At 35.6% G+C, this 22583-nt stretch overlaps 1 protein-coding gene across 5 annotated transcripts in view; it reads right to left on the bottom strand.

Annotated features, from left to right (window-relative positions):
- Nucleotides 1-22583, bottom strand: part of ATRX (ATRX chromatin remodeler) — a 284854-nt gene that overhangs the window by 198394 nt on the left and 63877 nt on the right. For 2 of the 5 annotated variants that reach the window (XM_079765243.1, XM_079765246.1), the window contains exons 6-10: nt 21662-21775; nt 17467-17576; nt 11965-12032; nt 8365-11438; nt 2426-2498 (exon numbers count right to left, since the gene is read on the bottom strand). In XM_079765243.1, the coding sequence (XP_079621369.1) occupies nt 2426-2498; nt 8365-11438; nt 11965-12032; nt 17467-17576; nt 21662-21775 (3439 nt within the window). The remainder of the gene's footprint in view (nt 1-2425; nt 2499-8364; nt 11439-11964; nt 12033-17466; nt 17577-21661; nt 21776-22583) is intronic. The other 3 variants (XM_079765244.1, XM_079765245.1, XM_079765247.1) reach the window with 3 other exon arrangements.

Raw genomic sequence — 22583 nt, 5'->3', positions numbered from 1 at the left:
TCTTGCAGCACACCAACATGCCACAGCACACAGTTGAAAAATTGCTGGGTATGTGTATATTAAATTGAGTATAATGAAAAACATGCTCAAGACAAAATTGAATTCTTCTCAAAATACTCAAAAGGGTTGTATTTTTTAACTACAAGCATAATATGGAATTATATACACCTTCAATAAAATACTTGCCAGTTACAGACAGATGTAATAAAGTACTTAAAAGATGAAAATGATGTTTATATTTTGACAAGCTCTAACACAAATAAAAAATTATCATACCTTAATGATACTCTCAATTGGTGGTTAGATATGAAATTAAGGTTCATCACTCAAATTAAAATTATAATATAGTATGTTTTAAACATCCTTAGTCTTTCAATAATATTTGAGGCCTCATGTTTTGTAGGAAAACAAATAGCATAAATAAGTGAAAAGGAATTAAAGAATTTTAAAATAATACATTTTAAATGCTTTCATAATCTCTCTGTGATCATGTACTACATAAATCCCTAATGAATAAAATATATGTCCTTACCATCCCATTCTGGACCCCACACCTATCCCATAAAATAATTGGATATATAATAAAAAATAGCCCTAGCTGGTTTGGCTCAGTGGATAAGAGTGTCTGCCTGTGGACCAAAGGGTCCCAGGTTCGATTCCAGTCAAGGGCACATATCTTGGTTGCAGGTTCCTCCCCGGCCCGGGCCCTGGTCAGGGCATGAGTAGGAGGCAACCAATTGATGTGTTTCTCTCACATTGATGTTTCTGTCTTTTCCTCTCTCTTCTACTCTCCCTAAAAATCATTGGAAAAATATCCTTGGTTGAGGATTAACAAAAAAATAATAAGTAGCAAAGCAGCATCTGTCTTTGTATACATGATTAAACGCTATTCAAAGTGCAAAATAAAACTGTTGATTTACCTTAATAAAAATGTTTTCCTGCTAATTAGGAGAATGCTGATCTTTGAAACAGAAAAACGTATCATCATCAGCAAGATATAAAACAGAGCTAGAATAACAGCTATCCTTAGAAAATTATGACACAAAAAATACATATATATTTTCATGTTTTCTTAACATTAGAGCTTACTAATAGGAATAAATGGATGGTTAATATAGTGTTCTTTAATAAAACCCATCAAGTCTATCAGATTTTAGGGACTTAGAATTAATCAGAGAAAACTTCATCCAACACTTTCATTTTAGAGATCAGAAAATTTTGGCAAAGAGTAGTTAAGTCACTTGATCAAGATTACAGAGACAGTTGTTATAAAAATTAGAAGTCAGATATTCTTATTCCTATTACTTCAAAATTCCATCCACTTCACCACACTAGGCTGAAGATTATGAATGTGGGGTATACTGTAGAGCAGGGAAAGGTTTAAAAGCCATGAAAAACATTATGGTTATATTCTTTAATATTTGTTTTTATTCTCCATTGCTGGAATATGAACGTGCCTTTATAAGTTTCTCTTCTCCCAGCCATCCCTTAGTTAATAATATCTGTACAGGCTATACTGTTCACATTTACACTTATTGTTTAAGTCTTATTAAAATTATCATACTGTCTATTTCTATTTTATTTGAAAAATAATTAAAATCTGTATCAGTCTGGACACTCTGTAAATTAATACTAATTTTGAAAGCAATTTCTTAATCTTAAATACCTGAGTAATGTCCCCTTTTTTTTACTTTGAACAGATTTTAATAAATAGGACTACCATAATGGATAGCAATTAAAAACAATACTCAGCCCTGACCAGTGTGGCTCAGTGGTGCGCAGGCAAAGGGTCAAGAGTTCGATTCCAGATCAAGGGCAGGTACCTGGGTTGCAGGTTGGATCCCAGGCTCCTCCCTCGTAAGGGCGTGCACAGAAGGCAACAAATCAATGAGTCTCTTTCACATTGATGTTTCTCTCTCTCTCTATTTCTCTCTCTCTCTCTCTCTCTCTCTCTCTCTCTCTCTCTCTCTCTCTCTCCCCCTCTCCCTCACCCTCTCTCCCTCCCTTCTACTCTTTTTAAAAATCAATGGAAAAAATACCCTCACTTGAGGATTTTTTAAAAATCAAACATTAAGGAGTTGTCACCAGTTTGATATAATTCACTTTCATCAATAAAATAATCTTAAAAATTAAAATATTCTCAAAAATTAGCAGTTTACATAAAAATATAAAATTGACAGTGCTACACATATTTATAACATACCCTATGCTAGGTGTGTCAATATTTACATTTACTTTCTCTTAAAGTTTCTAAGTTTTAGCCTATTTTCTGGCCGTTCTTTCAAACTTGAGGAAAGACTGTGAGCAGAGTCTTTCTAATGCACTCCGGGTTTTTACAACCAGCTTGAGGTTCCATTGTTGCTGTTTGTGCCCACTCATAGGGTGTGTTATAATCTTTTTAATGTCCTTACAGATAGAACCATACCTATTCTCAGGATCATTGTCATCATCATCATCATCCACTGTGACAGGCACTGATTTAGATAAGTCTTCATCTCCTTGAAGGAAAAAAAAGCATACTTAAAATTAGTTTTAAGTTATCTACATAAGTAAAACCATGTAAAATAAAACAGAAAGCCTAAAACTTTAATAACAACTAGGTGGTTCTAAACTGTACTGTGGGGTCCAAAACATGATTTAAAAGAATTTATAAGAAAAGCACATGGATAATTTTAAAAGTGCCAGTAGTAAAATGATAAATAAGTTGGATCTTATATATTTCAAAGTTCCTTTCCAGAGCACAAGGGTTTTACTGCTCATCCTTCAGGTAGCAAATCTTTTATCATTTACCATCACATTAGCATAAGTTTCTTACTAAATAAGCTTCATAGTGATCCATTTTAAGTTTAAAGCTAAGAGATGCCTAATTAATTTTTTTCTGTATTACTAAAGAATTGCTATCAATATTTTGGTGGTACCAAATAATTTCAAATATACTTGAATTTGTATAATATTAATGAGTAGAATTATACAGATACATTCAAGTACAGTATAACTTACGTCCTCATAAAAAGCTACTCTTCTTTCCTTTGATTAAAACTCTAAAGACATTAACATTTGGCATTGCATTATATGTAAACTGGGCCTCAAAAACAAACTTAGCCCTAGCTGGTTTGGCTCAGTGGATAGAACGTCAGCCTGCGGACTGAAAGGCCCCAGGTTCGATTCTGGTCAAGGGCACATGCCTGGGTTGAGGGCTCAATGCCCAGTAGGGGGCATGCAGGAGGCAGCCGATCAATTATGTTTCTATCTCTTTCTCCCTCTCCCTTCCACTCTGAAATAAATAAAAATATATTTTTTTTAAAAAAGAAACTTAAATATTAAACTCTCATTAATACTATATATGCTGATGTAATTGGGAAGATGTATGCTGATGTTTATTATTTCTTTTGAAATGCATCCAAAATTTTAAGAGCATTACACTGAGTGAAAGAAAGCCAATCTCAAAAGGTTACATACTTCATGATTCATTCTCAAAATAACAAACATAAAAATCAGGTTAATAAGTTGGTAGGAGTTAATAGGGAGGGGATAAAGAAGGAAGCTATGCATAAGGTGTAGCACAAGGAAAACTTGTGGTAACGGGACAGTTCAATACCTTGGTTGTGATTTACAAAGCTACACATGATACAATCTCATAGAACTATATTTATACATACATGCATATATACATACATACATACACAAAAGAATAAATACATGTAAAACTGGTGAATCTGAGTAAATATTTCATTTCCTGGTTTTGACATTGTACTACAGTTATGCAAGATGTTACCGGTAGGATATCCAAAATTTCCCTGTACATTTTTTTGGTTGCAAATTCCTGTGAATTTATAATTATTTCAAAATAAACAGTTAAAAGGGCAAACAAAAGTTAGTTACATTGATGGATAGAAGAATATATAGATATCTTGAAAAACAGTACTCTTTACATATGCAAATACAGTACAATAGTAACAAAAGAAACTTTTCTTATTAAATTTTTTTCATAATAAAATATTTGAAAAAAATTTTGGAGAGAAAAAAATCCATAAAGAATGCAGACAGCTACATGTTCAGGACAGAAATACAGAAAGGAAAAATTAAATACAGAAAAGCAAAAATAAATCTCAAAATATCCTAGCAAACTCAGAATACCTCATTCAAGCAGACCAATCCTATAAAATGAAGAGCTAATATGCAAATGGTTGTCATGCCCTCATGCCATCACACCATAATGGCTCAGACACTCAACACTGGGGAGAGAGGTATGGGGAACAGCCAGGCACAAATGAGCTCGTGAGAGAGGAATGGGGACCAGCCAGGCACAAGTGAACTCACGACAGAGGAATGGGGACCAGCCAGGCTGCGGCCTGGGAGAGGGACAAGCCACCTGCCCTGCGGTTCCAGGCCCCAACAGCTGTGCCTGCACCTACGGCCAGGGAGAGGGAAAAGCCACCAGCCCCGTGGTCCTGGGCGCCTGCGGCCAGCCAGAGGAGGGAATCCTGGGTCCCAGGTGCACAGCGAGGCAGAGGCGGTTAGGGGCAATCAGGACAGCAGGGGAGCAGTTGGGGGTGATCAAGTCAGTAGAGGAGCAGTTAGGGGAAATCAGGCAGGCAGGCAGAGGTGGTTAGGGGTGATCAGACAGGCAGGCAGGCAAGCAGTTAGGAGCCAGCAGTCCGGGATTGCGAGAGGCAGTCGGATATCCCCCGAGGGGTACTGGATTGGAGAGGGTGCAGGCCAGGCTGAGGTACCCCCCCCTCCCATGCACAAATTTCATGCACCAGGCCTCTTAGTCTTCAAATGAAATATCACTAGTAATATTACTATCATTCTTCTTTACTATAAATTTGACCCATTCTTTAAACTATTGTTTAAATGCTATCTGTTTACCTCCAACAGTTAGATTAAGTAGCTCACTTGCTTTTATCACACAGCCCCATTTTACTTTTATATCTTTTTTCTATTATTTTTTAATGATTTATCTATATCCATCTTGCTCATTAGACTGCAATCTCCTAGCACCGTGCTCTTAATCTTGGTTGCTTACACCATTCCCAAGCCCCAATTTCTTTTTTCTTTTTATAATGAATCTTTATTTCTATAAAAAGAATCTGAGTTTCTAAAAGGCAGTACAGATATGCTGGGAGATAATACATGCTATTCATATCCTCAGTATGAAATATATGGTATATCTGTATACAGATTCTTGCCTTCATAAATGAAAACAGTAATCAGTAACACTGATTTACAGCAAATTAAATTGTATAAAGTACAGTTCAGTTTACAAAGAAATCATTCTACTCCCCTCTACAAGCCCCAATTTCTAACAAAATGTTGTACCATGTAATAGGATAACCAACTTTGCTGAATAAATTAGAATCCTCTAAATCCATGAAAGCAGGTGAGGCTTTTTAAGAGCTCATAAAAATTGTCACCTAAATTAACTTGGACATAGTAGGGAAACAAATAAATATAGCTTGCTTATGTATGCATGCAAGCAAATTCTTAAAGAATGCCACTTTTTTATCATTGGCTTATATCCAAACTTATCTTGAAAAACAGCACTTTTTACATAGTTTTGGTATTAAATACCCTTCAGATTCTTTTCTGTTTAAGTATTTCTTTGACCAAGTCCATTTTTTAGGTGTGTTAACTCCCTAGCAAATTTACCTTCTTTTTTTCATCTAAAGTAATCAGTTCCAAGAAATATACAGGGTAAACAAAATCTGAACAAAACTTATGACACCAAATAGTTGAGAGACTAGCATCTGCTGAAGTTCTGAATTCTTAAGGCTTCTCTGGATATACATATAAGAAAGGATTCACCTCCCCATCAGGACACTGGTCCTTCAGAATAAAGTTACGTAAGTCCAAACAGAACACAATGATCTAGACTAGGGCTGGGTTAAGAAATTATTGGGCAATGCCCCCTCTGAGTATTTGCCATATGTTGCCACCTCTTCTTAAGATCTGATGAATACATATTGCATATTACACTAGGTATTAACAGTTCCAAACATGGAAGATATATCATAGGTGTCCTCATATGTGTCATATCTAATTAGATTTGGGGAAATGAAAATCAATATTTGAAATCAAACATGTTGATTTCACTAGGGAAGCGGTTTAACCATGAAAACCAGTTTTCCAAAGTTTAAGATTAGTTCAATAGCCTAGAATTTGCTAATGAGAATACTCCATGTAACTACAATTTATTCTTCTTATACTCTAATCATTAATAAGAGTTTCCTTAAGTAACCTGATAACAAAAACATTGATTTGACAAAGTAACTATGATATTGTATTTTGTTTCCAATTTTGATTGAATTTATTAAGGTGACAGTTAATAAAATTATATAGGTTTCAGGGGTACAATTCTACAATACATAGTCTGTATATTGTATTGTATGCTCACCACCCAAAGTGAAGTCTCCTGCCATCACCATGTATCCCCCTTTTATCCTCTTCTACCTGCCCCCGATCCCCCTTTCCCTTTGATAATCACCATACTGTTGCCTGTGTCTACAAGTTTTTTGTTTGTTTGTTTTGCTTAATCCCTTCACCTTTTCACCCAGCCCCCTAAACCCCTTCTCTCTAACAGCTCTCAGTCTGTTTTCTGTATCTATGAATCTGTTTCTACTTTTTTTGTTAGTTTATTTTATTTATTAGATTCCAAATATATGAGAAATCATATGGTACTTGTCTTCTCTGACTGGCTTATTTCACTTTGCCAAATACTCTCTAGGTCAATCCATGCTGTCACAAAGAGTAAGATTTCCTTCTTTTTTACAGCTGAGAGCATTCCATTTTGTAAATGTACTACAGATTTTTTTATCTACTCTCTACTGATGGGTACTTGGGCTGCTTCCAAATCTTGGCTATTGTAAATAATATTTCATTCTGAAGGTGTGTTTTGAATGCAAATCCACAATCTCTTATACATAATTCTGAAATCCAAAAAGCTCTCAAAACACAAAAACTACTATAGTAGTGCCAAAGTTCATTTGGCAGCAAAACCTAATTTGAACTGTTTATTCTTCTAAGTATTAGTGTTCTTATGCTTTGCTGCAGAAATACTAATGTGTTTGATAATGTGTTACCTCAGGCCCTAATGGAGCTATTATACAGCGTGTCCCTAAGAAATGTATACACACTTTTAACAGCTGATAGCTCAATTTTGAAAATGAAATATATTTTAATAAACACTGCATTTATAATTATTCAAAGTGTGTATACATTTTTGCGACACCCTATATATGGCAATTACCCTATATTACCTTTCTGAAACACAAACAGTTGAAAATTCTGAAACACATTAGGCCAAAAGAATTTCAAAAAGTGTGGACCTGTAGTTACAATAGCCATACAGGCAGAGTTCCATCTAAGCATGTAATACAGCAGAGTATACCGTGAGTATACCGTGCATGTCACACTTGGTTTTCAAATCAACTCATTAAATAAGCACTCCATAAAAGGAATTTAAAGTTTTATTATAAAACAAGAAGATTCAAGTGAATTCCACTAAAATCCAAATGGGATAAATGGAAAATCCTAGCATAAAGAATAAAGGAAACTTTAGACATTGAGCCTATGTTGGGAACACAGTTTTAAGTATCATCTACTTTATGAAATTTTTAAGATTGGAGGGGATAGGGGGGCTAAGGTGCAAAAGAGTAAAGGGGGCTTAAATGGTGATGGAAAAAAAAGAAAACAAAAAAACTAAAATAATAAAAATTATTTTTATAAGTATTATTGCGGGGAGGTGAAGTATCATTGACTAGTTGACCCAAACCCTAATAGTCCTAGTGCACTATCTCATCAGGTTAGAGAAATCCATCTACTTTTTGGATTTCTTTCTTCCTTTAGCTTCTTAGTATTAAAGACAGAAACATCTGTTCATGTGATTAGAAAATAACTGATGAGCATATGCAAAGAGTTTCAATGAAGTAAATTTAATTTTTTCAGAAAATTTCATGGGACACAAAGTTACTCTGGCTAATTAAAAAAGTCCTATGCACGATAAGACAGTTACCAATCATATTAATAAATACCTCCTGAACTACTGGTGCCAGTCTGATTTTCCTTAATAAACTACTGCTAATTACTTCAGAGAAAAATCATTAAGCACTGATAAAAAAAATTTTGTTATTTGCCAAAAAAACTTATTATACCTGATACATAACACAATGTTTAAAATACCTTCCAATGATGACATAAAAATAAATGGAGAAAGGCTTTCTAGTAAATCTGTAAAGAATTTTTAAATTATATTTTCCTGAACAGTAACTTTGCATTTGATTGGCTTCAGGAAAAGTTAAATAACGTAGTTATTCAAGAGGGAATAAGTACAAATTACACATTTTTAAATTTATCTTTGCATACCTGAAGATTGACAAAATCCAGTATGTGAAGGCAGGACTAAATTTTCGGTCACAGGCATAATTTTCTGCTCATCACTGCTGCCCTCGCCTACAGAATTCTGAGCATCATCTCCTATATCAGAAGAAGATGAGGAAATAATTTCAGCTTGCTTCCTTTTAGTGCTTGTTCTGAGAGAGTTTCTCATTTTCTCCTTGACATTGCTTGTCTTCTTTTTAGTGGAAGTTCTTTGCTTCTTCAACTTTTTATTATCTTCAGAACTTTCCTCAGCATCTGAAGATGATGAGCCACTTCGTACTTCCTTGGGATTTCTCTTTGAATTTAAATTTCGTCTTTCCCTCAATTCTATTCTTTTCAATCTCTTATCAGAAGAATCATGACCTTCTTTCATGGAATATTTCTCAGTATCAGATGATGAAAAATCTTGTCTCTTCCTTGAACTCTTTTCAGACAAATTGCACCTTTTCTTTTCTCTTCTGAATCCTGCATTCCTACTCCTTTTTTCTTCTGAAGAACCACAACTATCTCTTTTCCCTATTAACTTATCAGCACTAACAGATAGTTCATCCTTCTTTTTAGAAGTTTTACCTTTTATTTTTTTACTTTTCCTTTCCCCATCAGTTGTGTCGTTCTTATTTTGTTTAATGCCTTCAGGAAAATGACAAATTTCTTCTCCCTCAGGTAATATCTCAGTGCCATCAGATGATGATTCATACTGTTGTTCCATCTTAATTACTTTTTTCTTCAAGTCTGTAGTTTTCTTTTCTTTTTCTTCAGTCCCCTTTTTGCTCACCTTTTTATCATCTTCAGAAGAGTCATCACTGTGCTCTTTCTTTGAGAACTTCTGAGCAATATCAGATAAGCTACCCTGTACTTTCTTACAGGTTTTAGTTTTCAGAAGCTTACACTTTGCTTTAGTTTCAGCAACCTTTTTGTCCTCTGGAGAACTACAACTCTCCTCTTTCCCAGAAGAAGGCTTATCAGAGGAAACACCTGGCTTCTTCTTCTTAGAGAGTCTACCTCTTAATTCCAAGATAGTTTTGTCATTATCAATTGTGCCTTCTGCTGAAGACAAAATCTCTCTCTCTTGATTCCTTTCAGCATCATCAGATGATCCTTCTTGTGCAGCCTTCAAACTTTGCTGCCCTTGATTATTCATTTCTTTTTTACTGTGTTTTTCATCTTCCGAAGAATCATAATCTTTTTTATTTGGAACTCTGTTTTTGGATGTTCTAGCAGCCCCGATTTTACTCATGCTCTTTATCTCTTTTTCTAATTCTGAGTCATAATTGGAAGATTCAGACTGGTTTTCTCGTTTCTTTTTAGAAATTATAGACCTTTTAGCAGATTTGCCTTTTTTAATATCAAAATCTGAGCCAGAAGTAGAACTTTTTCGTTTTCTTTTTCCTTTATCATCTTTCCCTATTTGAGACTTTAAATCATACAAAGTCTTCTCATGATTTATATGAGTGTCATTAATGTCAGTATCTGAAGAAGAACTGTGATTCACTCTGGATACCTCTTTGAGGATTGCTAGCATTTCATCAGAATCTGAATTTTGATCCATAATCTCTGGCTGCCTAAATTTAGGCAATTTATTACTTTTAGGATTATCTATAACACTGTCAGAAGAATTCTCCTTATCTTTTTTTCTCATTGGACCTGACAGTTTTTGTTTATTCTTAACTGTTTCATTAATTTCTTCATCTGAATTAGAAATCGCAGGGTTGGTTTCTGGCTGTCGCCTCAAGGGTGTAGTCTTTACACGTGGGGATCTTCGAAGATCAGATTCTTCTGAAGGTAATAAAACTTCACATTCAAGCAAAAGTGCATCATCATTTTTTTCCTGTCCGAGTCCACAGTTCTCTGGCTTCGTGCTCAGACCAGAACTTTTATAGCCATCTTTATCTTGTAGAACCTCCTGACAATCAGCACCTTTAATTGGGGAATTAGAAAGGGAAACAGGGGTAAGTTTAACATATAATTCTTTTGTTACTTTAGCTGTAGTTTTTGATTTAATACCACCTCTGTTGTCTTTTGAAGTAATATTTAATTTTACAGAAGAACTCTCTACTTCTTGCTCAGTGCCACTGTTGCCATCTCCCTGCTGATCAGCTGAACTCTGAACTTCCATAGCAGTCTCAAGATTTTCAAAGATGTCTTCTGGAACTGAGGAAGGAACAGATACAATATCCATGTCTAAGTCTTCAGAAGTGTTAGCAGGTTCATACTGAGGTTCTTCTTTTTTATCAGATTTCTCATGTTCACCACTGGTACTTTTATTTGCTCTTTGTTCCGTTACTGGAATACTCTGATCCATGTGCTCACTGTCTACTTGCTTTCTTGACAGTTTGGCTTCTGATTTTGAAACATCCTTCCTTTCCAAAGCACAGGATTTTTCTCCTTTTCGTACTTTTATTTCACACTTAGCATCTATAACTTTATGCTCTTTGGTATTTTTCTCTTTGTTTACAGCATCCAAACCTCGAATCTCTGAATTCAAATCTTCTTCTAATGCAAGATGAGCTTTCCTGATATCAGCCAACACAGATTTAAAAGCCTTAAGCTGACGTAACTTTGTAGCAGAATCAATTTCTGAATTATCTGTTGCCTGCTTCAAAAACTTAACATAACTAGAGTTCATATTGGCTGTGGTCTCAATCAATTTTTTTGCCTTCTTAATCATCTCTTTGGGCACAATTAGTGCTGAATAAGAATAGGTTACAGAACCAGAACATGAATCACCTAATTTCTTTTCTTGTCCATTACAATTTGAACTATTTTTCTTTGGAGAAAATCTGGATGTATGGTCACATACTTTATTATTCTTTTCATTGTCAACTTTTATCTTCTTCTTATTTTGTTGCAACAATTGTTCTAAATTTTCAAATACGCTGTTACATGCAGTAACCAAGTCCAACAAAGGTTCCGGGTGACAAATGTAGCAATACCATTGGTTGTTTTCATCCATTATGGTAGACAGCTCTTTTCGGCCAAGGTTACGCAGAATGCATTTCTTACAGAAGGCATTATGGCAAAAATCACAACAAATCAGGTTTCCACCTTCTGCACACCATCTGAAATTATTTAAAAATTAAAATATTACTCCCAAATGAAACCCATTTTACATTATTAAAACAATTTAAGCCCGGCTGGTGTGATTCAGTGGTTGAGTGACGACCTGTGAACCAGAAAGGAGGTCACCATTCGATTCCCGGAGAGGGCACATGCCCAGGTTGCAGGCTTAATCCCCGATTGGGGACATGCGGGAGGCAGCCGTTCAATGATTATCTCTCAGCATTGAAGTTTCTGTCTCTCTCCCCTTCTCCCTCCCAATCTGAAATCAATAAAAATATATTTTAAAAATAAAAATAAATAAAACCATTTAAATTTTCCTGACAGTAATTTTAGTAGTAAAGCAATTGTTTATTAGAAACTAAAAACAGCCATAAACCTAAGGCTTTCTGGAATAGAACAATCGTCCATTAAACACATCAACAAAAATAATACAAAAAATGGATCTAATAACAGATTATGTAAGAATTCCCTCTTCCAAAAGAGTAAACAACACCAAATTTTAGTTAATCTTGATATAGTACCTACCTACATTGTTCATCCATTCCATCTGAGTCACGGCTAATATCATCACTCATGTAATATTTAAAGCAATTCTATTAACAAAAAAAGAGAGAAAAATTTATTCAAAATTGGTAACATCCATAAAGGAAAAAAAACTTTATTTTTAAGTCATTAGTAAGTAAAGGGAATATGTGTATGTTTATTTTAGACAATCAAAGAAAAAAACACACTAAACTACTCAACACTAGTACTTTCCAGACATACTACTACTTTCCAGACACAGGAATATCTCAAGAAAATAATTCCTTCAAATGGATTCCCATGTCATCAAGCACACTATCCATTCTATAAATGTTTATAAAATATTTTACTAAAGCAAATTTCTGATCTCTTATGACTAGCTACTTAAGATCTATATAAAATTTATTAGATATCAAGGCTAAGCAGGGAGCTTTCTTCCTGCTGGATAAGTTTGCTCTATTCCATAAAGGTACCAGCACAGACCACTGAGAAAAGGCTGCTATTTCTCTTAGCTATAAAATGGGTGGTAACACCCCCCGCCCCAGTTGCTTATGGCATTTGTTCCTTTATTCCTTAACATTTGGCAATGCGGGGAAGTTGGTTGAAATGGTATGTGGAGCCCTACTCCGGAGCTCAGGTAATCGAAGAAAAGCACAATTACGGCCAAAGGAATTTATAATGTGTAAAGTTGGCTTCAGTGGGCCTGCCTGTCATAAAAGTGCCTTGCTTCCTCCTCTTAACTGGAATAGTAGTGCAATAGATGATCTGATTTCATTCTCCCTTAGTTGACTTATTTAAAGAAGAATGTCCTGTTAAAGCACCAACAATAACAATGAAACACTGCAACAGAGATATGTGCCTGAGTCTTTCTTCAGAGTCTTCCCTCCACCCTGGCAATACTCTGGATAAAAGAGGCAAATTATATAAATACTACAGGACCGGTGCACGAAATTCGTGCACAGGTAGGGTCCCTAGGCCTGGCTGGCGATCAGGGCCTACCTGTGGGGCGACTGGCAGGGCAATCGGGTGGGGTGGCCCACTGGCACCTGCCTTGGCCAGACTAGCATCACCCACTCGCCGCCCCCGCCACCACTGTCGGTTGCCTCCCTCTGCGGGGAGACCAGGAAGGCAATCAAGGGGGCTCCCACTGGCACCCGCCTTAGTTGGCCTGGGGCCTGCGTGTTAGGGGCAGCTCCTGCATTGAGCATCTTCGCCCTGGTGGTCAGTACGTATCATAGCAACCAGTCATTCCACTGTTCAGTCAATTTGCTTATTAGGCTTTTATTATATAAGATAACAGACATACAGTGTGGACAAAGAGAAAAAAAATGTACTAGAAGTTAAGAGACACTTTGGTTGTTTCCATGCCTTGGTCACCATGAATAATGCTAAAGCAGCAATGAACATAGGGGTCCATAAATCTTTGTGAAAAAAGGTAAAATTTTTCCTGTAGATTCCCAGAGGAAGAGTTGCTGAGTCATATGGTAACTAAATTCTTAACTTTGAGGAACCTCCATACTGTTTTCCGTAGTGGCTGTACCAATTTACATTCCCACCAGCAGTGAATGAGATTTCCTTTTTGTCCATAGTTTCTCCAAAACTTATTATTAGTCATTTTTATAATAGCCATTCTAACACATGTGAGGTGGTATCTCATTAAAGTTGCGGTTTGCCATTCTGATTTGCAATTTGATTTGTAGAATTAATAGAATGGATAAAAAAGATGTCGTGCATGGCTGGCATGGCTCAGTAGTTGAATATCGACCTATGAATGAGGAGGTCACAGTTGAATTCCTGGTCTGGGCACATGCCCAGGTTGCGGGCTTAATCCCAAGTGTGGGACATGCAAGAGGCAGCCAATCAATGATTCTCTCTCATCACTGAATGTTTCTCTCTCTCTCTCCCTCTCGCTTACTCTCTGAAATCAATAAAAATATATCTTTAAAAAAAGATGCATAGGCAAACACCTGTACTTGCTTCCTCCCACAACCACATCAAAATTACAACTAAAATACACAACCATCATCCAGAACCGCAGGAAAGCTGGCTGAATGAAAGTCCTACAACTAAAGGAGTAAATAAGAAAGCACACTGAGACGGGTAGGAAGTGCAGAGGCGTGGAACAGGCTGATCCAGCACCCACGGACTACATCAAACTAAAAAGTTTTTGCACAACACAGGAAACCATCAAAACACTAAAAAGAATGGAAACTAAGGAGAAAATAAACAAATGGGACTACATAAAAATAAAAAGCTTCTGCACAGCAAAAAAAATCATGAACAAAAGAGTCCACTGCATAGGAGAACGTATTTGCTAATGTTACATCTGATAATGGTTTTATCTCCAAACTTGATAGCGAACTCATACAATTTAACAAAAGGGAGATAAACAATCCAATCAAAAAATGGGAAAAGGACCTAAATAGACATTTCTCAAAAGTGGACATACAGAAGGCCAAGAGGCATATGAAAAAATGCTTAAAGTCACGAATCATCTGAGAGATGAAAATCAAAACAACAATGAGGTACTGCCTCACTCCTGTCAGAATGGCTATCATCAACAAATGACAAGTGCTGGCGAGGATGTAGAGAAAAAGGAACCCTCATAAACTGCTGGTGGGATTGCTGACTGGTGCAGCCATTGTGAAAAACAGTATGGAATTTCTTCAAAAAAATTAAAATTGGAACTCCCATTTGATCCAGTAAACCCACTTCTAGGAATATATCTCAAGAAATCAGAAACACCAATCAGAAAGGATATATGCACCTCTATATTCATAGCAGCATAGTTTACAATAGCTAAGATTTGGAAACAGCCTAAGTGCCCCTCAGCAGATGAGTAGATTATAAAACTGTTGCACATTACACAATGGAATACTACACTGCTGTAAAAAAGAAAGAAGCCTTACCATTTGCAATAGAATGGATGAACCTGGAGAGCATTATGCTAAGAGAAATAAGCCAGTCAGAGGAAGTTAAGTATCACATGATCTCACTCATTTGTGGAATATAATGAACACCATAAACTGATGAACAAAAATAGATCCAGAGACATAGAAACATCGAACAGACAGTCAAACCTCAGAGGGAAGACAGGGAACGGGGAAGGGAGGGTAAGAGATCAACCAAAGGACTTGTATGCATGCACATAAGCATAACCCATGGACATAGACAATAGGGCGGGTGAAGGCCTGTGCTGGGGGGCGAGGGCAGGGGCAGGCTTGGAGAAGTCAATGGGGAAAAAGAAGACATATATCATACTTTCAACAATAAAGAATTTAAGATAAAAAAGACAATCCACTGAATGGAAGTACATATTTGCCAATGATACATCTGATAAGGGGTAAATTTTCAAAATTTATAAAGAACTCAACTCAACACCACAAAACAAATAGTCCCATTTTAAAAATGGGCAAAAGCCCTAAATAAACACTTCTCTAAAGAGGACATACAGATTGTCAATAGACAGATGAAAAGATGGGCAATGTCAGTACTCATTAGAGAAATAGAAAGTAAAACCACAATGAGATATCACCTCACACCTGTCAGAATGGCTATCCTATATAATAAAAGCATAATAAGCAAATCAACTGAACGGCTGAACAGTGGAACGACCATCCGGGACCATGTTATGACACCCACTGGCAGCAGACCAGCCAAGGCAGGTGCGATGCCATTGGTCGGGGGCACGGCCATCACGACATGATCGCCCCGCAGAGGGAGGCCCAGGCTACCGAAAGGCAAGCTGCAGTGGGTGGGTGGGGCCTCCCTCTGTGAGAGAAGCCCAGGTCCTGGGTGCCGGCGGCTGGAGGGAAGCCCGAGTCCCAGGTGCCTACCAGTGGCCAGAGGGAAGCCTGGGTCCCGGGTGCCGGAGGGAAGCTGCACCGGCAGCTGAGGGAAGGAAGGCCTATTCTTGCACGAATTTCGTGCATCAGGCCTCTAGTCGTCAATAAACCAACAAACAACAAGTGTTGGCGAGGATGTGGAGAAAAGAGAACCCTTGTGCACTGTTGGTAGGAATGTAGACTGGTGCAGCCACTGTGGAAAACAGTATGGTTTCCTCAAAAAATTATAAATGGAACTGTCTTAAGACCCAGCGATTCCACTTCTGGAAATATATCTAAAGAAACCAAAACACTAATTTGAAAGAATGTTCACTGCAGCATTATTTACCAATAGCCAAAATTTGGAAGCAGCTCAAGTGTCCATCAGCAGGGAAAAAAGCTGTGGTACATTTACATAATGGAATATCACTCAGCTGTAAAACAGAAAGAAATCTTACCTTTTGCAACAGCATGGATGGACCTAGAGGGTATTATGCTAAGTGAAATAAGCCAGTCAGAGAAAGACAAATATCATCTGATCTCACTTATATGTGGAATCTAATGAATAAAATAAACAAACAAAATGGAAACAGACTCATAAATACAGAGAACAGACAGCTGTCAGAAGGTAGGGGAGAGGAGGAGGGCTGTGTGAAATAAGTGAAGAGATTAAGCAAAAAACAAACCTCATAGACATAGACAACCAACCATACGGTGATCACCAGAGGGAAAGAGGGGTGGGGGGGCAAGTAGAAGAGGGGAAAGGGGGGGATAAATGATGATGGCAGGAAACTTCACTTTGGATGGTGAACACACAATACAATTTACAGATGATATATATATAAAAGCCTAATATGCAAATTGTCCCCATGGGAGTTCAACTGGGAGACCGATCGCTCACTATGACGTGCGCTGACAACCAGGGGTTGGCGCAGAACGAAGGAAGGCCCCAGCCAGCAGCTGGCAGCCGGGGAAGGGACGCCCCGGCTGGTAGCAGAAAGGAAGGCCCCGGCTGGCAGCCAGAGGCCCTGATAGGCACTGATCACAGGCCAGGCCTAGGGACCCTACCCATGCACAAATTTCATGCACCGGGCATCTAGTATATTATAAAATTGTATACTTGAAACCTAGGTAATTTTATTAAGCAATATAACCCATATAAATTCAATAAAAAAGAAAATGTTTATAATGTAATAGATATAAACTTGCATATTCATTCTGATCTCAACTATATAAAAGTGTGCATTTTTTTTAATTTAAAAACTAATGTTTATCCATGAAAGAAGATTTTAAAACATGCGTGTGCATATAAATACACTCTTCAGATTTTGTAACACACCACACTCTCCCTTACTTACCAGCCTTTGAACACCATTTTGCCTCTGCCTGGAATAAGCTGAACCAATCCCACTTCACCAGGCTATTTCCTATTTATATTTCATATTCTATTTTATATTGTCTTCATTATAAAGCCCCCCCTACCCAACTCCAAATTACACAGGCTTCCTGTGTGTTTCCAATATCTCCCATATCATGGCACTAATTGGGCAGCCTTCCCTACTACAATATTAGCCCTCTTGTTCAGCACTGTGAACCAAAGTTCTAACGCTGTGCACCAAGTCTGACACATGGTATGCATTCAATTATTTGTGGAATGAATTATCAACAGATCATTACATACCTTACAAATAAGTACTTGGAGGGAAGGATGTCTATAAATGGAATCTTTTTGAAAATGATTGACCTGTTGTCCACAAGCTGTGCAGCTCACAATCCCATGAAGCCCATCTTCTAGGAGAAATGAGTGGCTATTATTAACACATATACTCACATACAAAAAGATATTTACATTGGTCATAATTTTGCAACTTTCGTATTGGAAATTAAATATATCATAATCCTTGGGAAAATGACATTTGGACACAAGTAAAAAGGTTAATAATTTTATTAACTTAATAAAAATATGACAATCTTAGCAAATCTCAGATATACAAATTCTAACTTGTTTCCCTTTACAAATGCAAACCCTATTTCTCACAACAACTCAATATAACAAGACTCCATAAAAGAAGTTCTAAAAATAGGGGTGAAGAACTCTTTTTCATTTTGCTATTAATTTTCAATTAAATTCAGATCTTGAAGAATGAAGAACCAAGTGATATATATATAGTACAGATTCTTTTTCAACCCTATACCTAATGTTAGGTATGCAATATAGGTTTTATTCTCAAAATGGAACTGTCTACACAGTTATTTTCAATAGTATATGAAAACCTGATAATATTATATTACCAATTTGTTCCCAAGATTTACTTCAATATTATCCACAATTCCCATTAAGCTGCCTTATTTTTGTGTTTATTCCACTGTCTACTTCATAACTGCACTATTTCCGAATAAGACTTGTAGGTACACCTATCTTGGCAGCAAAACCTCAAAATGGTTGAAGGAAGGAATAGCCCCATTGGGTATTTGCAGAAAAACAGATTGAAGGTAACCTAAGGAACAAATCATAAGAGGAAACCTCTACTGCCTCAGTCTCATCCCTAGTGCTGCTTAAGACAGTGTTTCATAATATGAGCTGAACATTAGAATCATCCGGTGAATCTTTTTAAAAACAGATAGTCATCCCCAACCCCTAAACCACTAAATGGAAATCTCCTAAAAAATTGTTTTAAGTTTTACTGATGATTCTGATGTGCAACCAAGATCTTAATCAAAGTAAGGAGGTAGATTATGATTCAAAAAAAGCCAATGAAAATGCCTGCATTCACAATAAAAGCGAGACAACTAAAATAAAAAATACAAATTCTGTCTATCCCTAAATAAAAGATAAAAACAACATAACATTTTTCACCTATTAATTTATTTTGTTTTCTTACTTTTAAGGTCCAAATCACTTATGGGCCCCAAACATTATCACAAATATTTCTATTTTGCAGATGTTACAAAAAGTTTATCCAATATATAAGGGTACCACCATACTTTCCAGAAAATATAAAAAATTTGACTTACTACATAAGCTGCTAATATTATATTTTAAATCATATTGTCCTGCATCAGTGTTTGATCTTTAGTATTCATGTATTTTGTATGTTTTAACATAAATAAATATACAGTGTGCCTTTTCATTTAAAATAATGGTATTCACATAAACTAACAAGATGAATAAAAGCTAGAGTTTGAATGTTCACCCAATGTTAGATAATATTTATTAAACATCTTCTAAGTGCTTTTTGCACATATATCACTCAAGAATTAAATAAAACTAGGTGATACATTGAAGGATTTCACCCACATGTGCACAAGGAATCATACTGCAGTACTAATTTCACCCACATGTGCACAAGGATAGTCACTGCCATACTAATTAGGAAATTAGAAAAATTTGAAAAAATCAAACTGGAAATAACTTTACATTTGGGAAATAGACAGTGGTTTACTCATACAACAGAATTCTACAAAGCAGTAAAAAATAAAACAACTAGATATACACTTACTGACATGGATACATTTCAAAAACAATGTTGAATGGAAAATGTTGCAAAAGGATATACACAACATACTATTTTGTATATGTTTAAAAGAAAAATAAATGCTTTATGAATATATGTACAGAAAAAATATAAAAAGATGTATGGAAATCACATACACGCACACGCACACACATGCACACACATACAAACTTCAAGATAATCATTACCTTCAGGGTGGTAGGAAAGGGAAATTGATGAGAGTAAGACTGAACCAATATTTCATTTAAGCAAATATTGTAATATACTGAAATGTTCCTTTGCTTTATGTACTTGTTTCTATATGTGTTTTAAATTTTTATTTTTAAATATAAAATATCTTAATGATTATATACAGTATGTACATAAAAAGGAGGCATTGTTGTTTTTAAACTCAATATATTTTAATAGTTTTTAAAGAGGAAACAAAATTATTGAGAAAAATAGAAAATCAGGTATGCAGTATGTTTTCAAACAGTTAAACTAGGAAAAGGATGTCAAAAGAGACTATGGTACTTAACAGTGGCTCCTAAAATGGTCAATATAGCTATATCTTTGTGTTTAATTTTATTTCAAATCAATATAAGAATATTTTATATATAGCTTACATTCTTGACAGTTTCCTAAGTTAGTCTTTTTTTTAACTAACTTTCCTTGGAAGTCTGAATATTAACTAGCAACTCAGTACCTCAGATCACTAGTTTACTCATACAAGTATATATAAGTGAACATAGTTATATTTCCTGTGTGATTTCTGACAGCTTAAAGATATACCAAATCATTAAGACAAAAACTAACATGAAAGATTTAAGTGCTACTATATGGCTATAAAATAGGTATTTCCTTAAGCACAATGTAAACATTCTTACGCAGAACACTCAATAAAATGCTCCAGAAACTTATCAGCTCAGACCAAATACCAGCAGCACATCAAAGTAGCACTAGGAACACCCTCCCCAAAAACTTTGGTTCTATTTTAATCTACTTATCCACATTTTCAAACACTAGCTGCTCCAGAGTTCCTACCCAGAAGATACCATTTAGGTATTAATTTTAACACAATGTAGTACACTTAATTATGTATCCTCTCTAGAGGATCTATGATCAGAAAAGAATAAACTCGTGCTACTGGTCCTTACTATCATTTTCTACTTGCCGTTTCTCTTGTTTTTAGAATACTATTTAGTTTGGGTGAGCTTTGTTGATGCAACAGTAATTACCCTTCTATAAACTAGATTCTCAATAAATCTTCCTTATATTTGAAAGAGATAGAACACCCCATTGTGGACAAAAAACTAAACATTTCCTTGATTTCCTTTCACAAATAATAAATTATTTAACCTGAAAACTGATCATATGTATTTTATAAATACAGGTATGTTTTACTAGTCCTATCAAGATAATCATATAGCACTGAAATAAAAATCTACAAAAAATTTCACCAATATAAGAACCATGCTATAATTTCACAATGAACAGAATAAATATTAAGCAGACACACTTCCATTACACTTCTACTCAGAAATTTAGTGTCATGTTCTATCTTATAGAGATTGATTCCTTTTATAGTCATGGATTCTGGCTCTGTTAATATGCCCCCAAAATACATATAGACACTATTTAAAAATCACAAACAATGGGATGCATATTTCATTGTCATGAATTTCTAAATGAATTCTACTTATGCTAACTTTCTACAGATGATAAGCCAATATAAGTGTGTGTATAAGTGAGAGTAGACAGACAAAGGAAGAGATGGCGTTCAGGGAAATGTAGGGAAGGTTACTAACTCTAGCTCCCTTTTCTTTTCTACTCAACCTGCATTGCTATCCTTAGATCAATAGATCTCCAACTTTAATGTACATAAGAAGAAACTGGGGCAAATTTCTGACATCATCCCCAGAAATTCTAATTTGTTTGGAATGGAGTCAAGGGACTTGAATTTTTAAAAAGCACCCCAGGTAATACTAATGCAAATGTTCATCATTCTGTGAAACAATGTTTTAGATATTTATAAAGTCACATGAAGGCCACAGGCAAGATTTTGTCCAAATCTAAAATTATTTCGGGGTGAGGGAACACATAGTATTCTGACATATAGGCAATACAGAACTAACATGTGCAAGAAGGAAATGCTAGTCTTCTTGAGATAACTTAATAGCCACTGAAGGCAAAGGTGTTTTGATAAATGGTATTAACCTTTTCTGCTTCAGAGCTCAGAGAGAAACAGAAGTTATTTTTAAGTAGTGCTTTTAATAAACAATGGGCAGAAAAGTGGAGGTATTTTTAGTAAGCACATCAGATTTTCCAATATGGTCATAAACAGCAATTTAAATTCATGTTTTCATTTTCACTTGTATTTACCTCCGCGTTTTTTGAGATTTTCAGTTTTCATTTTACTTCTGCTTCTAAATTCAGGCCCTTTAAAATCATCTTTGTCTTCATTCAGCACTGGCTCTGGTTGTACAATCACTGTACCTAGAATGATTTCATTTAAAAAACCATTACACATATTAAATGTGCACATGAAGTACAAGACTTCAGTTCAGATAAAGCCAACATTGCTGGTACATAGTTTTGTTTCTTTCAAGCTTTCAATACTTGTATAAGGACCTCTTAAGATAAAATGAAACAGAGAAATAGTAAAAGGGCCAGGTGTCAACAATCAGATTACTTTTTGGAATATTGCTCATAAAAATGGGAGAGGGAGGTATTATAAACTAATTATAACATAAATGTGTGAATAAAGCAGAAAATCTCAGCCCAGTTCTGATTTTTATAGTGCCTATATGAACATCCATGCTAAGTTCCATAAAGAGTTTATAAAATAAAATGACCAGATGGGAAATTTTAAGAAGATATCCTATTCTTCTCATAATCCAAATTCTAAACTAAAAAAAAAGATGTTTGAGATTACTTTTTATTTCTCAATTATAGTTGACATTAAATATTATATTATTTTCAGTTGTACAACACAGTGATTAGACATTTATATAACTTACAAAGTGAGAAAAAGATTATTACGAGATGTTTTATATTGCTTTGGATGAGAATAAGGGGGGGGGCAATATGAGAAGTAATTGCTGTACCTATTCTGAGGCCTTTCCCAACCAGTATGTCAAAGTTTCAGTTCCCTACAAAGTCCTTAAAGAGTTTCATACAAAAGGTTTCTTTAAGATACTTAAGTTCAAGTGCTCTAACAATAAACTGTAGGATGACATCAATTGTTAGTCCCTATGGAAATATTTTAGAAAGACTGTACTTTCTTAGCTATAAAGCATGTGAA

Source organism: Cnephaeus nilssonii (genome assembly GCF_951640355.1).
Source record: "Cnephaeus nilssonii genome assembly, chromosome: X".
NCBI classification, from domain to species: domain Eukaryota; kingdom Metazoa; phylum Chordata; class Mammalia; order Chiroptera; family Vespertilionidae; genus Cnephaeus; species Cnephaeus nilssonii.
This window is presented reverse-complemented; position numbering and strand designations above follow the sequence as displayed.